This window comes from Dendrobates tinctorius, unplaced genomic scaffold (assembly GCF_039654945.1).
Source record: "Dendrobates tinctorius isolate UK_male_01 unplaced genomic scaffold, ASM3965494v1 ptg000006l, whole genome shotgun sequence".
In the NCBI taxonomy this organism is placed as follows: Eukaryota; Metazoa; Chordata; class Amphibia; order Anura; family Dendrobatidae; genus Dendrobates; species Dendrobates tinctorius.
This window is the reverse complement of record NW_027361674.1, coordinates 7,900,731-7,919,601: the sequence shown is the minus strand read 5'-3', so window position 1 is coordinate 7,919,601 and position 18,871 is coordinate 7,900,731. Positions and strand designations below refer to the sequence as shown.

The 18,871-nt window shown below is 42.5% G+C and overlaps 1 protein-coding gene across 5 annotated transcripts; it reads right to left on the bottom strand.

Moving 5' to 3' along the window:
* Window positions 1–1,260: 1,260 nt before the first annotated feature.
* Window positions 1,261–17,467, bottom strand: LOC141085238 (uncharacterized protein CLBA1-like). Of its 5 annotated transcripts, none has more exons than XM_073570514.1 (8): window positions 17,238–17,467; window positions 11,107–11,494; window positions 9,311–9,456; window positions 8,114–8,194; window positions 6,186–6,300; window positions 5,660–5,767; window positions 3,602–4,095; window positions 1,261–2,114 (listed from the first exon to the last, which is right to left on the bottom strand). In XM_073570514.1, exons 2-7 carry the CDS (start codon window positions 11,416–11,418, stop codon window positions 3,946–3,948), a joined length of 912 nt encoding a protein of 303 aa, XP_073426615.1. In that variant the 5' UTR covers window positions 11,419–11,494; window positions 17,238–17,467; the 3' UTR covers window positions 1,261–2,114; window positions 3,602–3,945. The 5 variants fall into 5 exon arrangements, with proteins under 5 accessions (XP_073426615.1, XP_073426625.1, XP_073426621.1 ...); XM_073570524.1 differs by lacking the exon at window positions 17,238–17,467 and adding an exon at window positions 16,992–17,011; XM_073570520.1 differs by lacking the exon at window positions 17,238–17,467 and adding an exon at window positions 16,776–16,926.
* Between the last annotated feature and the right edge of the window lie 1,404 nt (window positions 17,468–18,871).

Below are 18,871 nucleotides of genomic sequence, written 5' to 3'. Positions count from 1 at the left end.
AGAAGCTTTTGATGAAGAAATTTAAGTTTCTCAGTGAAAGGGACAGGCAGTGGCAATAGAAAAGCTAGCCAGAGGTAACCCTCTTACCCTAAAATGGGTGTCTTCAGCTGAAGGTATTTTTTCTTTTTGGAGAGAACTCTGGGATTTGCCATTTATCTTAAGGGCAAGGTTCATTACTGAGTCGGCTGACTTTTATAGGGTGGCTTCACACGTTCAATATTTGTACGCCAAAACCAGGAGTGTGATAATTACAGAAGTGGTGACAGGTTTCTATCATACTTTTCCTCTGATTGTTCCACTCGTGATTTTAAGGCCCCGTTTCACATAGCAAGATAGTTAGCGATATCGCTGTTGCGTCACAGATTGTGCCGCAACAGTGATCTCGCTACATGTGACACATAGCGGCGACCGGGCCCCTGCTGTGATCTCGCTGATCGTGCTCGAATGTCCTAGGCCATTTTTTGATCGCTGGTGTCCCGCTGGCCAGCATGCATCGCTGTTTGACGCCGGCCAGTGACCTCGTTGGCGACTCAGAACTCGGGGACGCAGGCGGGAGTCGTCCGAATCGCTGCTGTGTGACAAGGTCCCAACGACCGCCGAGGTCATTATGCTGATTGCCGGATCGTTGCTACGTCGTTGAGTAGGTCTGTTTGGCAGCTTACTAGCGACCATGTAGCGACGCACCAGCGATCCTTACCAGGTCGTATCGTTGTTGGGATCGCTGGTGCGTAGTGTAACTGTACCCTTAGCTTGTGAATGCTGATGGAAAATACTGACCAAACACTAAAGACTATGTGAGCACGTAGCGTTTTTCATGCAGAATATTCCTGAGCGTAAACGCACCCCCTCTTCCCAGGAAACGCATGCGTTTTATGAAGTGCTTTTGTAAGCGTTTGATGCTTTTGTTAAGCGTTTTTGCATGCATTTCCGCAAAATTAATGAACATGCTGCGCTTTTTTCCGCAGCGGAAAAAAAGCACCGTTAGCACAACATGTCCGTTTTCCATTATGATTACATTGTATGCTTTTCTTAAGCGTTTCTGCTGCTGAAACGCTTGTCTAAAAGCGCTGTGGAAACGCTTAAAAAAACCGCAACGTGGGCACACAGCCTTAGTGTACAGTCAGCTTTCTTCCACTTTTGAAATTATACAAAATTTAGTATGAGGATACCTCTGCTTTTACGTTTTCAGGGAATTATCAGACTTGTAGTGTTGAGATGAACCTCCCCAGACCTGATTACAAATGCACAAAGGGAGATACATTAGCTTTAACAGTTTATTCCAGTAAAGCATTATAAAACGTTTTATTCAATGTTTGATATAAATAAAAATCTCTATATAACATTGTGCAAAAGTCATTGATCAGCAAAAAGCATATAAATATTAAGGTTAAAAATATTATGCCAGAAATTCAAATGTTAGTAGGGAGCGCAGAGATATTCAAAACATGTATTTTTGTTCTCCGCCTCTCCAGACCATGACCACACAATCCCCATGCAGTGTGGAAGAAGGCGAGACAGTGTTATTAATGCTCTGGAGGGGCAAAGGACAAAAAACTATAGAGAAGGGAAAAGCAATAGCAAATATTGTATAAAGCCCTTGTAATCATTGCACACTCATGAAAATTTGTTTTAATTCCAGTCTTCAGAACCCCTGACTAAATTATGCGTACGGATAATACAGAAGAGACCATCTCACATCTTGAGGGAAAAAAAAAAAAAGAAAAAAAAAAAAAAAAAAGTGCAATTCATCTCAATCGATTGTAAACCTTTATACAACACGTGCATAGATAAACCATTAGTACAAACAATCCTTTGGCGTCAATACATTAAGCTTTGTGTGATAGTGAGTTCACATTGTGCAGAAGACAAGCAGCGTCATAAGGAAGAAGATAGATTCAGTCAGATGCTAAACATGCCCGACTCTACAGCTGGTGTTGGAGGAGTGCTCTAGTTTCAGCAACTTTCTGTGCAAGTTTTTTTTCCATGGTGGTTTAGATCTCTGCGTGCTGTCAAAATAAGAGTAACAACTCAGTCATTCATATGGGTGTGTAACCTGTCGCTGAGTTTACTTCTGCTCCCAGGGGGTAGACCCTTAAGGATGACAAGCAGGAGATCTGAAAAAAGGTTAAAAAGCCAGGAATCAATACATAAACTATATTGGAGACTTGTAAAACATTTTTTACATGCAAAGTTAAATGGGTCAAGCTCTTTTTTTTTGGTGGGAGGGGTGTTTTGCCAAGATGGGGGGGAAAAAAAAAAAAAAAAAAAAAAAAAAAAAACGCTTGTCCATGAACTCCCCAGTTTTGAAAGCCCCACATACATTGGCGGCAACAATTATATCCCATGATCACTGCAGCCAAATTACTAGTCTCAGTGGTCTATGCGAAGATCATTGAGGGCATAGATTGGCTGCAGCAGTCATGTGGGGTGTATGAGACATCAACCATTGCAGCCCAGGTAAACAAAAGGATAGGGGAACAGCAGGGAGTAAATGTTTAAGCATACATTACTTGCTGCAGCTACTTGGAGGCTATGGCAGCTTGTTCAATGTCTTGAAAAACAATCAAAAAGGTATGTAAAGGCCCCATCTCACATGGCGAGATCGCTGAAGCATCACCGATTTTTGTGACGCAACAGCGACCTTGCTACGTGTGACACGTAGCGGTGACCAGGCCCCGGCTGCGATGTCGCTGATCGTGCTCGAATGTCCTGGGCCATTTTTTTTTTATATAATATACACACACATCACTGGTGTCCCGCTGCCCAGCACGCATCACTGTGTTTGACACTGACGAGCGACTCAAATCATGGACGCAGGTGGGAGTAGTCAGAATCGCTGCTGTGTGACAAGGTCCCAACAACCGCCGAAGTTGTTATACGGATTGCTGCGTCGTTGGGTAAATCTGACTGTTTGGCAGCTCACTAGCGACGCACCAGTGATCCTTACCATGTCGTATCGTTGTTGGGATCGCTGGTGCATCGCCAAGTGTAACGGTACCCTTAGAGATGAGGCTACATGCAGGTGGTTTTTTTTCTGATAGAAATCTCCACCCTCCCCCCCCCCCCCCCCCCAAAAAAAAAAAAAAAAAAAAAAAAATTGATAGTGATGAGCATAGCCTAGGTAAAAGTGGCCATTTTTTTTTTCAGCTGTGCTGAGGATCCTCTGGGGCATGCCTTTAAGCTGGTCTACAATGTAAAGATGACAAAAATTAGCACTAACAGTGTCCATATCTCTGGAACGATGGTGAATTAAAAAGTAAAAAAAACTGGGGGGGGGGGAAATCAGCTGGAATAAAGCAAAAACTGAACACTTCGGACAGGTCCTCTTTCAGGTGTCTTGACTTACCCGCCCTCCTACCTTTTCTAATAAAGGCAATGCCTACAATGAATAAATTGCTATATCAGGACCATATTGCACTTTACAGCATTTTTTTTTTTTAACAAAGCTCCCAACATCTAGTTGTAGCCTTTAAACAATAATCAAACATTTGGCAAAAAAAAAAACAAAACAAAAAAAAAAAAAACTACAATTCCTTAGATTTTGTACCTTCAGTTATGAATGTAATATAAGCTGCCGGACTTACAGTGAGCCTTTACTTACGGTACATTACTTTCTTTCTGTTCTGCACATGCTGGGAAGAAGTCTCTGTGCTGCTTCTACAATAACTGCAACTTCCTAGGCACGATTTCTCTGATGCAAATCTGTCTGCAACATAGATAAGCTCCCTTCTTTTCCTTTGAGCCCAAGCAGCAAAGTTTAGTGCCTCCAAAACAGAGCTTCACTTTGAATTGCCCACCATAACAGTTCTCACATCAGTGTATTCAGAAATATCGTCGGCGAGTAGGCAGAATGTACAGCGCAATAAGTTAGATATGCGTTTAAAATTTCAGTAGTATAAATATCCCAAAAAGCTTAAAAAAAAAATTCATGTAAACGTTAAATACTTAAAAATTGAAGCGCAATTGGCTTGCAGTGAAAAAACTTTTTTTCCCTGTAAAGGCAAGGAAAGGCAAAGAAAGTTCATTCTGAGACTTCTTCAGGACCAATTGATAGGAAAAAATGTGTCCACTCTTGGAACCTGGTGCAACATCCAACTGAAAGAGGAAAGATGTACATTTCAACTGGAGAAAGCTAGTGAATTTGTAAGTATCTGACAAACAGCAACACAACAAAAAAAGGGATGGTAATGGGGTCAAACAACACCCCTTGAAATGTAGCAGAAATATATAGTCATAGGCCACTGTGCTTCCCCATGTATCAGACAGATTTACTAAAACTTAAAGTTATACATGTTTCATCTTATTCTTCTCTCTTCATTCTAAATTTGAAGTACCTAGTCTGAATCATTTACAGTTTCTTTTGCACAAATTTTAAAGAGTGTGTGCACACGCTGCGGATTCTGCAAAATCCACAGGTAAATCCGCAGGTCAAAAGACCTGCATTTTATCTGCGGATTAGCCCGCGGTTTTTCACCTCTTCAATGCAGGAGATGGTAAACCGCAGTGGAATCCGCAGAAAGAATTGACATGTCAATTCTTTCTGCGGATTAGAAGCCACAGCAAATCCGCACGGAAAAATCTGCACCGTCTGCACTGCGGTTTCCATTTCCCATAGGATATTATGGTACTGTACACTGCAGCAGAAACTGCTGCGGATCCGCAGGACCAAAACCGCAGCGTGTGCACAGACCCTTACCTTGATTGCCCTAAATTTAAGCTGGAGTTCTGGCATACTAAGTTTAGCAAGTCCCCTCCATTGCGTTATTTCATTATGGTAGTACATAAAGGAATGTGCATGTGACCCATATTTGCTATTAAAGGTCCAGTTTCTGGGGCAGCGGGTTGTTGCCCCACATGCTTGTTGTAAAACAAGCTTCTCCATGTCATCCACTGGATTGGCATCTTTGGGGTATGAGCATCATGCACACTGCATACCCCTTCCATGTAGCCAGGAAGGAGTCTGAAAAATCTCATTTCTGACCAAGTTCTTCAAGGTATATTTATTCCCTGAAAAGTTGCGATACGCCTGGCTGCAAGCATGGTTTGGGCAGCATGAATCGCTCAACAGGTTCCCTTTAAAGGGGCGTATTCAAGCTCGGCACCAAGGCTGTAGAGAGCAATATCTTTATATGACTTTGGGTGAATGATTGTAACCTATAGAGGTAAGTTTGTGTTTCTAACTAATGGCATTTTAATTTTTCCTCATTTTCAAAATGCAGAATATGAATTGCCATTTCTTCTAGGTGGTAATCTGCACCACACTCGCGCCTGAAACACTAGTGGAAGATCAAATGTTATTACAGCGCCCGTTCTTTATCACATATGCTGCACAGATTAGGCTACGTCCACATGTGATTTACACATGTCGTCAGATTATACAATGGACCTGTAGCAAGATTTTGCATGCAACACCTTCAGATTTGGGTGTAGATTTCACCCTATGAAATGGGGAAATTCACAGTGAAAATTTTTGGAAAAAGAGAAAAACAAAACCATTTCCCATATGCTGCGACTTTAAAACCTGCACTGGAATATTTTTCTGCAGCGTGTTACTACAATTTGTTGTGCTAGGAGTTAGGTTACTTGGTGCAAGTCTCGAACTCGGCCGTGGTTGCTGGATTCAAAACTTTAAGGAACACGGAATTAACCAGTGTCTTACCTTGGTCTGTATTAAGTGTTTATTGTCAGCAGGGGGCACACTTTCATCAACATGGAATTGTTCGATTTCTGTAAAGGCTTTTTCGGTTTTCTCGCCATCAACAGAAGACTGAACAGAAAAGAGAAAAAGTAATATAATCTGGAAACTTTCTGTAAATATGACAAGGTGATCAACCTTCTCCAGGTGGAAACAGCCATCAAGTAAGACCTATTAATAGTTTGGCGATTCTTGGTGTTATTTTGACTTCCATCAAGAGAGTTATTGTTCCTTCAAGGGTCTTGAGGTATGATTGTTAGGGTTATCACATCTGCACCATTAGCAACGGAAAGAAATGTGGAGCGATGCACAATATTTGTCATGATCAAAATAAAAGTTACCACTGAAAAAGTACAGTATCGTATAAAGTTTATTTTTTCCTTTTACCCCTGTATGACCCTTCCCTGTTGTGCCTAATATTATATATATATATATATATATATATATATATACATACACACACACACACACACACACACATACGACTTACATTATCAGCAGTTGTTCCAAGCAGTGTCATGAGGTCTCTGCATCCCTTAGATTTCAGCCACTCACACCCAGATTTGGCGCCGTCAATACTTTGCCCCGATGGATCACATTCCAGCCTGGAAGACAAATGTATGTTCCAACTTGTCAGTGGGTCTGTGACGACTGACGGGGGGGGGGGGGGAAAAAAAAAAAAAAAAAAAAAAAAAATAATATATAATAATAATTGCATACAGGAAAAGCTGGCAAACTTGGTTACAAATAGGACATGGACCAAAAGCGGATGAAAATCAGACTCGCACTGCTGAAAAAAAGGGGGAACATTTTTTCCTAATGTGTAAAATAAAAAAGGCAGTCTGAATGAGAGCTTAGACTACAACTACACATGGGTTTTCACATCAGTGTACTGTCCATTTTTAAGATACGTGGACCACTGACTAATTCAGTGTAATGGAGGCCTTCATATCTTTTGGATTTTTTTTTTTTTTTTTTTTTTTTTTTTTTTATAGACTCGGTTTATCTTTTTCACTTATTTCGTGGATCAGACTAGCAATTAACCCCTTAGTGACAGAGCCAAATTTTAAAAATCTGATCACTTTATGTGGTAATAACTCGGGAACGCTTTGACAAAATCCAGTGATTTTTTTTTTTAGATAGTTTTTTCGTGACACATTATACTTTATGATCACGGTAAATTTAAGTTCACATGTTTTGTGTTTATTTATAAAGATATCAGAAATTTGACAAAAAATGTACAAAAATTAGCAATTTTCAAACTTTGAATGATTATCCCTTTTATTTCAGACAGTCATACCATAGCAAAACTTTAATAAATAATATTTCCCACATGTCTGCTCTACATCAACACCAGTTGAAAAATGTTATTTTGTTTTGTTAGCATTTTAGGAGGTTGAAACATGTAGCAGTAATTTTTCAATTTTTCATGTAAATTTAAAAAATAATGATTTTTTTTTTTTTTTTAGGTACCTCTCCAGGTTTGAAGTGACTTTGGGGGTCGTATGTATTGGAAAAATCCCAAAAGTGATAGCATTTTAAAAACAGCACCTCTTGACTTATTGAAAACTGCTGTCAGGTAGTTTATTAACCCTTCAGGTGCTTTTCAGGAATTAATACAAAATGGCATGATAGGAATGAAAAAGTTGAATTTTACCACCTAAATGTTGCTGACTTTTGAACAGGTCAGTGTAGCCGGCAGACTCTAAGGGTACCGTTACACGTAGCGACGCACCAACGATTACGACAACGATACGATCTGGCTAAGATCGTTTGTGCATCGCTAGAAAGCAGTTATACAGGCCGATCTTCATAACGACGCATCAGCGATGTCACTAACGACCACGGCGATCGTTGGTACCGTGTCACACACTGTCTATAATAGCGATTCAGACTTTGAATAGGCGTCCTTCAGCGCTATCTATATGAGATCGGAGTCGCCAACGAGGTTGCTCGTCGTTGATAAGGGGCGTCAAACACAGCGATGCATGCTGGTCAGCGTGACGCCAGCAATCAAAAAATGATCCTGAACGTTCACGCACGATCAGCGACATCGCAGCAGGGAGCCGGTCGTTTCCGCATCACACTTAGCGAGATCGCTAGCGATGTCGCTGTTGCGTCACAAAATCGTCGCTTCAGCGATATCGCTAGCGATCTCGCCGCGTGTAATGGGGTCTTTAGGCCGCGATTTGCTCATGAATTGCCATGGCAAACATCAGGACCACACAATCATGATCTCAGAGTGCCAAATGAGATAAAGAGGGAGAAGCCACACTCTTTAAAACATTGATATGATATAGTCACTATTGACAGCAGCATTTAAGGGGTTAAACAGATATGGACGGTGACAACACTGATCGTGGCTGATGCAGCAAGTTGTCAGCTATAGTGCACAGCCGACAGATGCTGGATGGTCACCTGTAGGAGGATGATATTCTCTTATATCGCAGACATATTGAAGTCATTAAGGGGTTAAATCCACGGCGATTCATCAAAAAGCTATAAAAAAAAAGACAAAACTTCAGTTTCTTCCCTCTTATCAATTCATGTGCTACAAAAAAAAAAAAAAAAAAAAAAATTTAAGAAAGTGTCAATTCAATTGAACAAAAATTTCAGACCATTTTCCTCCTTCAAATTTTTAAAAACTGATGAGAAAATAACAGAATGAAGAAAATCAGATATAGAGAGAGAGAGAGAGAGAGATATAGAAACGGATGTGTGAATGTAGCTCGACGTTGGGTTACTACACTCACTTTCCTGCTGCTTCATCATTTACTCCTTAAAATTCTAATTTAGTTCTGCACTCAGATTTCAGCATCTAGACAGCTACTGGTAAAAAACTTAAAGGCAAACTGTCACCAGGTTTTTTGTTATGTAATCTGAAAGCAGCATGGTGTGGGGGGTAGAGACCCTGATTCCAGTGATGTGTCAGTTACTGCGCTGCTTGGTGCAGTTTTGCTAGAATCCCAGCTTTTACAGATCTAGCAGAGCTCTGGATGCGGAGCCCAGCATAACCCCGCCCACACCATCATTTGCTGTACATTGTTGGCAAATTGACAAACAAAGGAAGATGGCAATCAGGGGTGGGGAAAGGGTACACAGATAAGCCAGACTGCTGTGCACATGACACCTAGTCTTGCAATGATAACCTACTGCTGATCACTAATTGTATTGAAACTACAGCACAGCAGCCCAGTACGTTACACATTGCTGGAATCTGGGTCTCTGCCTCTACATTATGCTGCTCTCAGATCAGATGGCAAAAACCTATTAACTTTACCTTACACAACCTGGGTTTAGACTACCAAGGACACTAGTATCCCTCATCTGCCCTAGAAAAGTAGGGATGCAAACATTATCCTCTTCATTGCCATAAACCATTAAGGATTCCAGGCATGTCATGCTTCTGTGCACCCTTTTTGGTCAGATGTGAACAGAGCCCAAGAAGTTGTGTAAGGAGCGGTGCTCTTCTCATCTAATCACCAACGGAGCTTAAGGCAGCTTAGCACAAGGGGCGCCAGGTGTCGGACCTCGACCAATCCAATAATCGATAACCCATCCTCAGAATGTTTCTACGATGTCTTTGGCCCTGTAAGACGGCTTGAATTGTTGTACCATAGTCGTGTCTTTATTAATTTGGAGAGATTTTCTTCAGTGGCTGACGTCAGCAGGGCTTGCAGGCTTTTCACATCTTCACTTTCACCTTCTACAGGAACGGCCGGAAAGCTCAACCTGAATATTCGCTCACACTCCTGTCTGTTCTGCACCAAGATGACAAACAAAGGAAACATTCAAGTCATGTGTACAGTCATAGGGACACTCAAAGAGTCAGCTGATTATTATATTCTACGCAGATCCAGGTCTGATCAGAACAGATCTTATTGGTCACCCCCCACCTACCATGGGCCATTTATAATACTGCTTTATTAGGCAGAGGGGCTTTACTCACCAGGCGCAACTACTGCCTCTGCAGCACTTTTTAGAACACGTATATTTTGGTGAACTTTCGCATTCCTTTTAAGCCATATTCACACATCTGTGTTTCCAGTACGTGTTCGATCCATTTTTTCACACATACAACACGTACTCATTATAATCTATGGTACTGTTCATTGTTTTCACCAAGCATGTCCGTGCAAAGCAGACAGACATGTTTTTTCCTAGTAATACAGATCAGGGCTGTGGGGTCGGCAAGCCAAACCTCCGACTCCACAGCCCTGGTACAGATGACGAGGGCCAATAACAGTCTATGGTTCATGAAAAACAAGACATCCGTATTCCATCCATGTTTAATATTACAAAGTTATAGCCATCCATCCATGAAAAACACTGATGACAAACTGATAACGAGGGACACGCGGGGACCAGACACACTGGTGGTAACGAGGGACACGCGGGGGACCAGACACACTGGTGGTAACGAGGGACACGCGGGGGACCAGACACACTGGTGGTAACGAGGGACACGCGGGGGACCAGACACACTGGTGGTAACGAGGGACACGCGGGGGACCAGACACACTGGTGGTAACGAGGGACACGCGGGGGACCAGACACTGGTTTAAACACGAATGTGTAAATGAGGTCTAAGCTAAAGAAGCCATCTAAAAACACTGCAAAAGTTGTAGCAAATTTCCCCTGGCCTTCTATGCGAACCCTTCAGCTTTGGACCCGCCCTGTATTAAAGGGAAAAGCCAGCTTCACACATTCGACATTCATGGCCCAAGTACAGACTAATGAATTGTCTGGCCGCAGGTCTCCTGACCTGAGCTTGAAAGCCTCTTGTAGGTGTTCACGCTGAGAGACCCATGTTCAGTTCGTATTGGACCATGAATGTCAGCCTTAATAAACGTTAATTAGTTATCCTCCATCCATTACAAAGTTATGACTTATTAATTTACTTTATTAGTGTGTTTTGTTCCACCCTCCGCTGCAGTGCCATTTCTGTGCCAGTTCAGGCTCCTTTAGAAGCTGCTTCCATCTGCTGCTCAGCATAGATCCATACTCTGTATTTAAATAGTCCACAGACTGTAGGTTTCCCTGTCTGAGTAAGGGGTTGGGAAACAGAGGTTTGAAGAGGAAAAGTGTCAGACTCTGTATTGACATTTCCTGAGCAGTAGTTGAACGCAGCTTCTAAAGGGGCATGAACTGGGCACTAAAACAGCATTGCAACATATTGTTTGGGAAAAAGAGAAGTGTATTTATAAACCACAGCAAAGTCTAAAGTAAAACTAGAAAAACTGTACTTGGCCTCTTCATACATTATAGTCATGATGCCGCAATGCATACCTAGACTAGACAAGACTTGACATAAGGGTTTCAAGAGAAGGGTGCTGTTTTTAAAGAAAGTAATATTTAGCCAATACCTGACACTTATTTTAGCACACCCATCAGTTTCCTCAGACCCATACCTCATTTCCCAGATTAAATGCATCCCATTGAGATTCTTCATCCGTTGGGTCAGGGTAGCCTTCTCCATCATGTATGTTCTCATCTAATGGTCCATTTTCATAGATAAGTTGGTCAGTCCCAGGCGTGAACGCATTAAAACTCTCGAAGTCTCCCCAAGTATTTGTGGCCCCGGGTGAAAATGTATCAGCTTTGCAGTCTTTGTAAAGACCTAGAGATCCACTAGGCCCGTTCTCCGAGCAGACAGATGGCACAGGTAACAAGGTCTTTCCATCAACGCTGCATCCAGTAATGACATCACTGCCATCCTTCATTGTCCTTCATAGGATTTGGAGGTCAATAGTCCTGAAAATACCCGAAACTGGGCCAGTGAGGCATCTAGATGGAAATCTGTAACACAAGCAGAGTAGGTCTTTAGGGCAGTGCTATGATAGAACAACAGTGCCATAATAACAGTCACTCATGACCCATTTCAAGACCTCCGCTTGCCATCAGTGTAAAACTACAGCAGTGTGAATAGAAGAAGCTTGAAGCTCAAATATTTATTCACAGATATAAATTTTAAAGATCCGTTTTTAGAATGAACCAACCAGGCAATTCACCGATGTCCCGAACATTTGGTACCAAAATAAGCCATCTTAGGCCTTGTACACATGATTTTTTTCCCCTGGAGAAGGAAAATGAGCAGCATTTTACAGTACAAGCAAAGTAAATGAGAATTGTGAAATTTCATGCATATGCTGCTTATTTTTCCCTTGCAGATTTGAACCTTCAAATTATTTTTTAAATCGTTGCACGTCCATTCTTTTAGCATTTTTCACCCATTCAAATGAATGCGAAAAAAAAATAATAAAAACGGGCCTATTTTAAGCAGACTATTTCCTGCCAACATCTGAATATTTGCAATTTTTCTGCTGTAAAAAAACAAACAAAAAATAAAACACCACCTACATTGCATCTTGCCATTGTTTGTTATAGACATTGAATTAAATGTAAAAAGAAAAAAAAAAAAAAAAAATTGATCCATAACGGAAGCACAGGGTCCCAGATTTATTATGGAATCCGTTATGTTTGTGTCTATTATGGAAGAAAAAAATAAATAAATCCTGCAGAACTTTTCCTTCTATTCTAAAACCTGACACATTACAGAACCCCGACAGACCCTCTAATAATCAACGAGGCCCCTCGGCACCAGTTATGCCATTGTTTTGATGCAATTAGTGCTCCTTGTAAACACAGAAAAAAGACAAGTTAAATGTAAAAATGCAAATGTGAACATGGCCACGAGCTGACTCCGGGTGGGGGCATTTGCCTCAAGATTCCATACGATTTTTTAATTAGTCCTCATTGATGACCCAAGGACAACTTAGTCATGTATAGCATAACTGGAATGATTAAGGGATTGTCTGGTGAAATAAGTTGTCAACTATCCAGAAGATAGGTGATAATTGCTGATCAATGGGAGTCTAACATCTGGGTCCAGGACCGATGGTGTTATCCGAGCGTGTTCTGGTGCAAACCGAGTGACTTTGGTGTGCTCGAATATTATGTCTGAGTCTCTGCAGCTGCATATCTCACAGCTGTTCGACAGCCGCAACACATGCAGGGATGGCCTGTTTGTTGGGCAATGCATGTGTTGCGCCTCCGTTTGCACCAGGCATGCTCAGATAACATGCTATCCCAGCACGGTCACTCATCACTAGCGTTATTCACTTAAAATATTAATGGCCTTATTATGACCTCAGGAGCTGCTGACATGCTCGGACACGAGCAAGTCCGGCGAACAACACAGCATACAAATATAACAGGATGGAAAAGTGAGAGGAAGGCCCTAAAGGGATGGGACACCTCCTCGCAACAGCCTGTTCCTGTCCCTAAGTTCCCCTAATGCTTTATGTGGGTCCTTCCCCCCTCGCTACCATCATGTGTGTAGTCCCTGACTGTCACATCAATGTACCCTGGCTAGTGCACTGGCCAGCAAGCATGTTACCGTCACCACTGCCAATGATAACACACAGGGGAAGAGACAAACACAGAACAGACAGAAAAAGGAAGAAATACTGAGTTTAAGGCACCAGAGCAGCATAGAAAACGGAACCAGGAATCTGAACTTCCACTGCAAAAACACCACCGACACAGGAGAGCTCCACATACCAGCTGGTCTACATGGAAGAACTATATAACCAACAATCAGCTGATGGGTCATGTGACTAAATAAAGGGGGGGGGGGGGGGAAACACAAAAAGTGAGCTTGGTTTGAGTTGGTACACATGCAGCATATAAATGCATGTTCACATGGCCAAAAAGCATACAAAACCTACAAAAGACAAAATAAAAAAGATAAAAAATAAAGTGGGGAATGGTTACCACCAACATCAGCTGACCAGCCTAAAAACTGCCAGCAAGAGACAGACATTAACTCTTGCTGGACCAAAAGGAAAAAAAAAAAAAAAAAAAAAAAAAAAAAAAAAACACATTTAAGTTTCAGTAGAACAAGAGCAGTCACAAATCCCATAATGAATTGTGACCCTAGGATTGAAAGTTGCCACTAGAGGCAAAGACCCCACCCCAGCTCCAGGATGGTGCCCCTCTGCTTCTTTAAGAGTAATGGTGGCAGGTGCCCTTTATGACTTTATTGTAAGGCAAACACAACTGTGCATACAATATTGTCATTTTGCTGATGAGGCAGAATGCACATGTGTATGATAAATATGTGATGGGCCCCAGTAAGGGTTAGGGCCGCTGATATACACGATATCACTGCATGCACAGATTTCCAGAAGTCCTCGCACTATTTCGAGTCATGGCAGCAGGAGCTAGAAAATTGCTTGGCAACTCGGGAAAACCTCTGTAGCTAAATAGAGAGTGTCCCAGTGGGGATATATGCGCCATGGAAATCCTGGTTTTCATGTCACACTCTGTCTTTGTGCAGCTGAATGCATTGTTCCCGTAGCCCCAGGCAATATTCTGTACAGAGGCCCTTTGTGTCTTATGAAGTCAAAATCATAATGTATTTTATAATGACCTCCCCTGCTCGGTAACCGGATGGAATGGAAATATGAGATCGAAAGGGAAGATGAACACGAAGAGAAAGGCACTGGTGTGATCATTGCCCACTGCACTCATCCCCTGGTCAGTACATGTGGTGCCATTGGAGAGGACTGCGGCCACGATACACGGTTGTATGACCGGTCCCAGGACGGTGTTGCGTTACTCTTTACAAATTCTAGCCTTCATTTGTATATTCAGTATTTGCATTTGCAGTCCCATAACTTACTGCTAGAGAAAGCATGTCAGCCGTCCAAATCAATGGCAAATCATGTAAAGGACAGCTGCCCAAGTTTCACGTCACCCCCTTTCTGATGCCCATATGTGTTAAAAGGGGGTTGTCTCATAACATGAATGCCTATTCCAATTACTTCCTCTATGGGCAGGAACAACGCCACAATGTCAGGCTGGGGCTACAAAACAGGTCACGCGGCCAAGGCTTGTATTTCCTAAGTGTATAGACCTGAAGTACAACTGCCTCCAGAGTCAAAAATTTCCCAATAAGTGCCCCACCAGGAAAGTATCTGAGCCTCCATCAACAGTTACGACAGATGTGACAATACTAATAGGGCCACATACAACACTATTTTTAATGTCAGAAGAACGGGCCCCATGATGGGACCAATTATAAGTCAACAAGGACTGGCGGGGGACCGGTGATATTGGTTTCCGTCACATTATTGGTCCCATTTCACACTAAAACAGGGAGCATAGTGATGCCCATTTCATGGCACAAGTGTGGCTAGCGTTGTTAAAGAAGATATAGCTGAAACTCTGCCTCTATAGAAACTTCTTTCCTGGTGAAATATGGCCGGCAAAATGGGCACGGGAAGAGTCTTACTGGGGCAATCTAGGAGCACTCAGACTCATGTGTATGATGTGGTGTGTGCACTTGACAGGAGCACAGGTATCAGCATCGGGACCCTTCCACTGCCATCTACCTCCTCTCCAGAACCCCTCGCGGGCAGAGACATCAACCACGAGCTTCTCAAAGTTAGGCTATGTGCACACAGTTTTTAGAGCAGAAATTAGAACGATGTCAATAAAGTTTTGTGAAAACCAAACAACAGGAAGTATCAAAAACAAATTTTTTTTCAGAAAAAAAACCTAACACCAATACGACAAGAACCCCACCATCAAAAAAGTAAAAAACGCAATGAAAAAAATGCATTCAAAAACACAGGTCACTTAATAGGTGCAGAAATTCTTAAGAAAATTTGAAGCATCAAAAACTCCCCAAATTCTCATCATGGGAACACTGCCTCAGTGCTCCGAGGACACTCACAAGTAAAGATGAGCGAATGTGTTTAGAAAACGGTCGCTAAATCTAAATTTGCCATATTCGTACCATATTCATGCCGAATTTATGTTTGACAATCGTTTTCGAACATATTCGCTCGTCTGTACTCCCATTGACTCCAATGGCATTCGCCAAATATTGCAAATGCAGCAGTCGTGATCCGATTTTTGTCAGTGGGAAAAAAAAGCAAATGTTAGTTCTGGAGCAGTTTCTGCTTGGGGAAGAAGAAAAAAAAATAAAACACCAAAACGGAAGCCTGATTATACAGAAACAAGGAAATTAACGAAAACTATGTCAAGAAGTACAGTATTTTGTTTTTAGATATTGATCATCCTTAAAAATCCATGTTACAGAAGTTGGTTTTTGTTTTGTAACAGATTTTTGGCATGGATTTTTCAAACACTTTGGGCATGTTTTTTTTCCCACTTGTATTGGCTTACTAGTCAAATTTGAAGCTATTTTTTTCCCTTTTCCCCCCCCCCTTCAAAGAACATAACCCCCGGGAGCAGTCGTTGCTTCTTTTCCCAGTGTGGAAAATTACCGTAACAGCACCATGTGCACTATAATCTTGTTTTCCATAGGAAGTTTAATCATAGAGTACTTTCAGCATTTTTTTTTTCTTTTTACGCAATTTAGAGCAGTGTTCAGCTTCAAAAGCCACGACAAAAAAACAAAACAAAAAAAAAAACGACTCATTGAACGTACCCCCATACACGTATACCCAACCGTTCCTTTCGATTAGCAGTAAAGTTGAACAAGAAGATTTGCAGGGCCTTGGTCTAGTAGTCACGTCGTCAGTAGTCTGGTGAACTACTCATTAGGCCTGTTTCACACATCAGTTTTTTCTGTCAGTTGTAATCCGCCAAAATGGCGGAAAACAGATCCGCCTGTGTACAGACATCAACGTGTGCCACCGGACCGTTTTTTTTTTTTTACGGATCCGGTGAAGGAAGAAATTTAAAGGAACCGCTGTCTGGGGAGGAGAGAAAGAAAAAGAGAGAGAAAGTTTTTCAGCCACCAGAACAGAGTTTAGGGTTAAATTTGCGGCCGAGGCAAGTCCACCGGGCATGCGCAATGTAAAATGAGGATCCGGCCACCCGAAAAAACGTTGCATTGTCCGTCCAGGCATGTCGGCGGACGCCAAAATTTTGGCGGATCCGCAAAAAAACGGATCCAACGGATGACCATCCGTCAAGATCCACCGGTAATGCAACTCAATGGGAAAAAAAAGGATCCGCCAAGCAAAATGGCAGATCCGTTTTTTTTTGCAAAACGGAGGATTTTGACTGATGGTAACATACGGATGTGTGAAACAGGCCTTACCTGCCGGCATCCCTGGTACGACATCTTCATCGCAGCACAACATGTGCATGACATCGCGTCTGGTCTACTAATCAGAAGAGGTGCTTCGCAAGGTTCTTGTCCACCAGCCATTGACTGCCGATGTGGCCGGTGGATTATAGTCTAGCCAATCTTTTCGCTCAAGTCTCATTGGTAGCCCTTCCGCTATGATCAGGGGCAATCTAATACCGAACCTACTATCGCCTCGAGAGACTGTGACGATCATTAAGAGACGGTTTCTGAAAATAGACGAACAATTGCCACGTCCAACAATACAAGTACCAAGATCTCTGAAGATGAACACTTTAAGGATGAGAGCAGGATTAAGGAGGGGATCAATTAGTATTACACTTCCTGACAGCCCTGTTTGTGACGACTCGTATCCTAGTGAGGCTCCGAGACCTAAGATTGGAGGCAATAGGAACGAAAGCTGCAATGTCTTACCATGGTGGGTGCCTGAGCCCTGCAGCCACTGGATTTTTCACAGAAGCAGAGACTGGGGGCTACTTCCTTGTAGCTGCCTGAAGCTTTAGATCAGCTGCAGGTCATAGAGGTGTGACTGGAGCAGGTGGAGTTTCTCTATGACACAACACCAAGGGCGGGTAGAAGAAGAAGAAGGAGCACTTTTGCAATGTAGGTTAATGACTACCCGCCCAGAGATTCTTCTCCTTTGTGTCTTCTTGCTGAGCCTGTTTTAAACCCACAGTCATCTGAAAAGGAAACGTGTCCTCTGTGCAAAAGCATCAATGAGGAAACATGAAGTTGTCATGTCACTCCTGCAGATGGATGAATGAGGTCAGGTTTTTTCAGCTGCGTAGGTTTTTTTTTTAATGCAAACCCTGATCGAAAAAAATTGCAGAATTTTCTTTCCCGGAAGTAAAAAAATAAAAACGACAGAAACTATGACAGTGCGGAGAAGCCATGGCGAAGCGTTCAATTTCTTCACTCTGATATCGCGCTAATAAAGTTGAAAGCCGCAATGGGGTCCGATCGCGCTGCCTAAGACCCAATTCTTAAAAAAACGCACATACCGTTGCAATGCAGATGGCTTCATGTGCTATTTGTTCACATCACGGACCTATTCATTGATGTGTGAGTCCGGTCCTGTGCAAACAATTGGGCCAGGTTCACACAAGCATAATTTATGTCATATATGGACAGTAATAGACAGAGTACAGACCTGAAACTTCAGCTGCATAGACACATCAGGCTGTAGATTCACGTTGGGAGACCCATGGTAAGGCCGGGGTCACACTTGTGTGTGTAATGCGAGAAACTCACGCATCAGTACCCGGCACTGCCACCGGCACTCAGGACCGGAGTGTGCGACTGCATGTATTTCTATGCAGCCGCACACTCCGGTCCCGAGTGACGGCGCAGTGCCGAGTATTGATGCGAGAGACTTGCGCGAGTTTCTCGCATTACACACGCAAGTGTGACCCCGGCCTAAGGCTGGTTTCACATGTCCTGATATTTCCGATACCGGGTATGTCCGTAGCCGTGTGTTGATTTCTCACATTCGTGTGGCATCCATGTGCTATCCGTGTGTACCATCCGTGTGTGATCCGTGTGCCGTCCATATGCTGTCCGTGTCCGTGTATTGAAACAATTTGTTTCAGTGTTAACCCTATGACTTTTAAAACACACACGGACGGCACACGGACGCCATCCGTGTGCGGTACGTGTTTACACGGACCAATTGACTTGTATGGGTCCGTGTGATCCGTGCTGTCGCTCAAAAACGGACATGTCAGTGTGTTTTGCACACAGACACACGGTCCATGAAAACACGCTGACATGTACATACACCCATTCATTTGAATGGGTCTACGTGTGTCAGTGTCTCCGGAACGTGAGAAAACTGTCACCACACATACTGGAGACACTGACATGTGAAACCAGCCGAAGGGCTCATACCCATATGCAAGAAAAAAATGGACGAGTGCCATGCAATTTCTGTGCGATTTTTAAACGGAACATCCGTATGTCATGCGTATGCAATCTATATGCAATTCGATTTTAACATGAGCTTTTACATACAGCAGTTTTCTGTCCTTTACACATCATTTTAAAACGAA

Excerpts from the sequence above, each read along its gene's own strand:
- LOC141085238 (XM_073570514.1), bottom strand. The coding sequence starts at position 11,418 with ATGAAGGATGGCAGTGATGTCATTACTGGATGCAGCGTTGATGGAAAG. Across the intron at positions 9,457-11,106 it reads CATTTAATCTGGGAAATGAG|AACAGACAGGAGTGTGAGCG; the intron begins GTATGGGTCTGA and ends ATCTTGGTGCAG. Across the intron at positions 5,768-6,185 it reads TTGGAACAACTGCTGATAAT|TCTTCTGTTGATGGCGAGAA; the intron begins GTAAGTCGTATG and ends TTTTCTGTTCAG.